We start from the raw sequence: 4,716 nt of genomic DNA, 5'->3' as shown, positions 1-4,716 counted from the left end.
AAGGAGACATCTGTTGGCCTTTAGGAAGCTGTCCCTTACTGCCATTCCCAAGTCCCATGAGCCAATGATCTCAAAGCAAAAGGGCTATCTGAAGGGTCTTCTGTAGCTCTCGTATGTATAGTGCAGGCCCTTGTACTCAGAGCACCTGTCCTTCCCTTGCCTCAGCCATGACTTTCTCTTCTCCCCAATAGGGAGGATCCCCGTTTCCTGTCCCTAAACCAAAGACTAAGGGTCCTCTGTATGCATTTCTGAATCTTAGTGACCAGGAGGTGGCTTTACTGTTGACATATCCTTCCCTCCTCCACCCCCATCTACTGTCATAACTCTTCTGTCAACTGAGCAGCTTAAGCTCTGGGGTCCCTGCCTCCTCGGGGCCTGCTCTTTTGTAGCATTCCTTGTGATAGCGTAGGGTCAGGCCACCCCTCCAGACCCACCCTCTGCCTTTCCTCACACGGCCAGTACACATCTGCACTTTTGGCTCTCAGACCTGATACATCCCAGGCCACAGCTTGCACCTGCTCTTCCTTTCATACCCAATTACCTAAGGCCTCTGGGCTCTCTCTTGGCTTGGCCTCTTTCCCCTTTGTCTCCTGTGCTTTCCAGTGCTGGGTCAGGTATTCAGCACACGGCAAGTACAGAACGGGGAAGGCTGTGGAATGAAGCCTTACCCTTTATAGTGGAAGCAGGAAAGACAAAACACAACACAACATAGAAAACAGATTTCTGGGACATGTGGTGGGTCTTCCCCATTTTCTCCCCTTTCTATTACTTTTCAGATTGGGTACAATTTGGGCCGTTCCCTCTGATTGCTTGCCTTCTGTTAGCTGGGTTAACTGATGGTTAATTGCCAGTTATTTCCTAACTTAGCTGCCCACTCATGATGGGATGCGGGCCTTTCAGCCACACTGGAATAAAGGTCGCAGTCACTCTTACCTGTGCTTATTTCTGTAGGGCTCTCGGCTGCGACAAGAGGGATGTCTTGGAAGGGGCTGTGAAGCACACACACTTGCTTCAGAACTTCCCCAAACCACTCTCACTCACCCACCCATTGTTAACTTTGGTAACTTCTGGCCTCAGATGTGGCTCTGTGGTCCCTTTGCCTTTTGACATGGGTCGCAGTTGCCCACTGAAGCTTGCTGCACAACCTAGTCAGTTCAATGAGTGCATCCACTAGGTAGCCTTACAACACCAACATTTACTTGCTTCAAGCTGTTTGTTCTGCTGTGGTAATCACTAAAATCTATTATTGTGGGTAAATATGGGGATGTATGCCACAGCTCATATGTAGGCATCAGGAAACAACTTTGTGGGGCCAGTTCTTCCACTGTGGGATCCAAGAATGAATTCATTCCAGAGAATGCCAGGCTTGGGCAGTGTAGTGGTTCGAATGAGAAATGTCCCTGGTAGGCTTTGGCAGCTGAATACTCCATCCCCATTTGGTGATGCTATTTGGGGATGTTTAGGTGTTGCAGCCTTGCTGGAGGAAATTTTATGGAGTAGGCTTTGAGAAAAAGTGTGCCATTCCAGTTGGTGCTCTTCATATTTATGGGTCGAGATGTGAGCTTTCATCTTCCTGCTGTTATGCTGTCTCCAGTATTGTAAGTTTCTTCTGAAGGTCGCCTATTTTTTCAGCAACAAAACAGTAACTAAGGCATGCACCTGCTCAGCCATCCCACTGGCTCCATCTTTAACATATTAAAGGCAACTCGACCAAACAGAAGGAATTTCAGGTAAACACACTGCTAAAACCAATGCAGGGTGGCCCACACTTACACATGTCCCTCACCCCATCCAGGACAACTACACCAGGAATGAGTCATGGATTCCCAGTGACTTCCTCTGCACACCAGGGAGGGCCTTATATAGGAGGTGTTTATTGGCTGCTGGGACCTGAAAGTAGATCGGTTGTGGGGTCCTGTTTTTATTTGGAACCATTTTACTTAGGATGCACATCTTGGAATGGAGATGCTGGGTTATCAGTCTTCTAGGCAACAGAGGTGCTGTGCTAGTTCCCTGCTCTTTAATGGGATCTTCTATCTCAAGGGAACTGGAGTAGTCTTTCCTACCCTTGCTCTGTCTCCACCCCTTCCTTCTCAGCTTCTACAGCCTCCTGGCAGGACCCTGCCTCCAGGTCAACCTCAGCCTGGTGCTGGGAAAGCCTGTCAGGAAATGTCAACAGAAAACCCGGGGATGTGTGGTTTTGCAAAGATCAAGCTGCTCTCCAAGCAGAGCTGTCTCAGTTAATAGCTCAGGGAAAGCCACTGACTGGGATGGGTTAAGGTGCAGGAACAGGTAAGAGTTCCCCAGGGAAATCCTACTGAATAGGACAGAATTGCCAGAGAATCTAAAATGGATCAAAGAATTACCCAGGGGCACTGTTACCACTTAGTCACAAGGAGAGAATATATATTTGATAAAATGAGTCTCATCACACTGCATCTGGTTTTGGGTTTTATTTTAGAATTTATAAAATTCCAGTGTCATCCATATTCATGAGCCTTTACACATGTTTGCATATAATCTCCAAATTCCAAAGTTAAGGCCAAGGGATGGATGTAGCTATGGAAACAGGACATGGAAGACATTCAACAATGAGGAAAGGACACTTCCCACCCCTGCCTAGGCCCCTCAGCAGCTTGGAGGTTGCAGAGAGGTGACCCAGGCACAGTCAATTTCATAGTCCTTATTAACAATCAGAAAAGGAGTGAGACCCTGAACAGTGTAGGGTAGGGCTTACGTCTACAGCACTTAGCAATAAATGGAGATGTGCAAAATCCTGTGGTGATCATCTCAACTTTACTTTCTGGGGAAGGAGGAGACTGGATGTTGTAGTATGACAGTGAAGATGATGAGGGAGCTGGAAGGGCAGGAGGGAAGGAAGGTGTCCCCAGCCTCATGCAGATGGGAGAAGAGACAGCTCCCGGAAAAGGCAGGGACGCCCTCTCCCTGTCTCCCCCGCCTGGCCCAAGCCGGTCCTACCGAGCAAAGCAGATGTTGTTTCCCATCTCACTATCATTCCTATAATGGGGTACATGTGGGGCTGCTTCATCTACAGGGAACTGAAGTTAGACTTGGAGAAGCAATTCTGGATCCACTTAGGAGTTAAGAGTCTACAGGTAGCCAAGCCTGAGTTAGTAAATGGAGAGTGAAAGACTTGGGGAAAGAGGTCACAGTAGAAGTGACAACTAGTTCCCAGGGAAGGCAATGAGATGGGCACAGGTTGGCTTTTCTAGGAACCCAAGTATCTGGGACAGGACATGTTGCTAGTTGATCGGATGACCTGGCGAAAAAAGACCTGCCCTCAGTCTCCATAACACAAAAGAGACATTTCTACTGGGGACCACTTTTCCTGGTGAGGGCTGGGGCCAGTAGTCCAAGTTCCCTCTTGCACCTGAGAAAAGGCCTCCCTCCCTCAGCTAGCAGCACTCCCTGCACTGGGTCCTTAGTTTTCATTCTGCCTTCCCTTCTAATCCATGCTAAATGACAGCCTCATTGATGACACTTGCCCTCAACGCTGTCCCTCAGGACTGCATAAAGCATCCAGGTATGCTTGCTAGAGCCTACATGTCAGGCTGGCTGGGAATGAGCACCCTGCTCTGTACCAGCCCCTAAATCATGTGGGTTGAAGAAAAGCACTAGCTTTCACCCTCAACTCAATGGCATCCCCAGAATCACCAGAATGTCTAAATCAAGAGAAGAGCCTTGGAGGTGGCACTAGCCCACACATGAGAGTACTACCACACTGGCTGAGGTAGAAAGAAGGCAACTGAACACGAGGTGTCTAGGTGAGGCAAAGAGGCCAAAGGTTGTAGGAAAAGTCGAGCTGTCACTAGGGTCAAGCCCCCTCTCCCACCAAAGAGAAGCCAGTCTCTACCTCCCCTTGCCTCCAAAGTCTCAAGTCATCCCAGTCCACTGTGACAGCCACAGGGGACCCAGGTGACACACACACAGAGCCCAACACGGGCACCATCAGTTCCGTCTGAGGACCCAGGCGCCCTCCACCTCTCAACCACTCCATCACCAGGACATCTGACCTCGCTGCCCCAGACCATGCCTTCCTCCTCTCCTGTAGCCTGTGCCAAGCAGATTTTGACAGCTAAATGTAGCTGACTGCTTTCCACAAGAGGAAGGTCTGGGTGACAGGTGGCGGGCAGGAGGGAGGTGGGAAAAGGAAGAGGGCAAACGTTTTGGCTTTTATAAAGTCAAGGAAATTTATTTCCTGAGGTCATGACACAGGAAGTCAGCTCCTAGCCGCTGGAGCTCTGGTGTGGAGGTCAGAGTGCTGACTGCATGCTGGGTGGACCAGGAAGCTGGAGTCTGTGATCACGAAATGCTCCGTTACCTTGCTTAGTGTTTCACACAGTGGCGTGCCTGTCCCAGAGCACAGCATCAGGAGCAGACCCTGAGCTTGCTGGGTGCTGACCAGGCCTGGAGAAGCAGCCACACAAGGCCAGCCCACCAGGCTTTGCTGCGAGACCTCGGGGAGGGGGGAAGAGCATCAACAATTTACGAGGGTCCAGCTGCTGGGTCAGATTGAGACGAACCATCATGTGGCTGGGTTTGGGCAGCAGGCTGGAAAGGTTTCTTTTTGATCATTATCGTTTGGGGCCCCAAGGGAGGGTCTTGGGAGCCACCTGAGCCCCAAAACTGGGAAATTCTTCGGAGCTGCTCATATCAGGAGCCTGTGGGGAGGGAGGACAACTTTAGTGCCAGGTG

At 50.0% G+C, this 4,716-nt stretch overlaps 1 protein-coding gene across 2 annotated transcripts in view; it reads right to left on the bottom strand.

The window, feature by feature from the left end:
* Nucleotides 1-2,438: 2,438 nt before the first annotated feature.
* LOC119821466 (high density lipoprotein binding protein) overlaps nt 2,439-4,716 on the bottom strand; it is a 77,040-nt gene continuing 74,762 nt past the window's right edge. For both annotated transcript variants that reach the window (XM_038340508.2, XM_038340507.2), the window contains exon 28: nt 2,439-4,682. In XM_038340508.2, coding sequence (XP_038196436.1) covers nt 4,596-4,682 — 87 coding nt within the window. In that variant the 3' untranslated portion in view covers nt 2,439-4,595. The remainder of the gene's footprint in view (nt 4,683-4,716) is intronic.

This window comes from Arvicola amphibius, chromosome 8, assembly GCF_903992535.2.
Source record: "Arvicola amphibius chromosome 8, mArvAmp1.2, whole genome shotgun sequence".
Lineage (NCBI taxonomy): Eukaryota > Metazoa > Chordata > Mammalia > Rodentia > Cricetidae > Arvicola > Arvicola amphibius.
The sequence above is the reverse complement of the archived record's forward strand: the minus strand, read 5'-3'. Positions and strand labels throughout refer to the sequence as shown.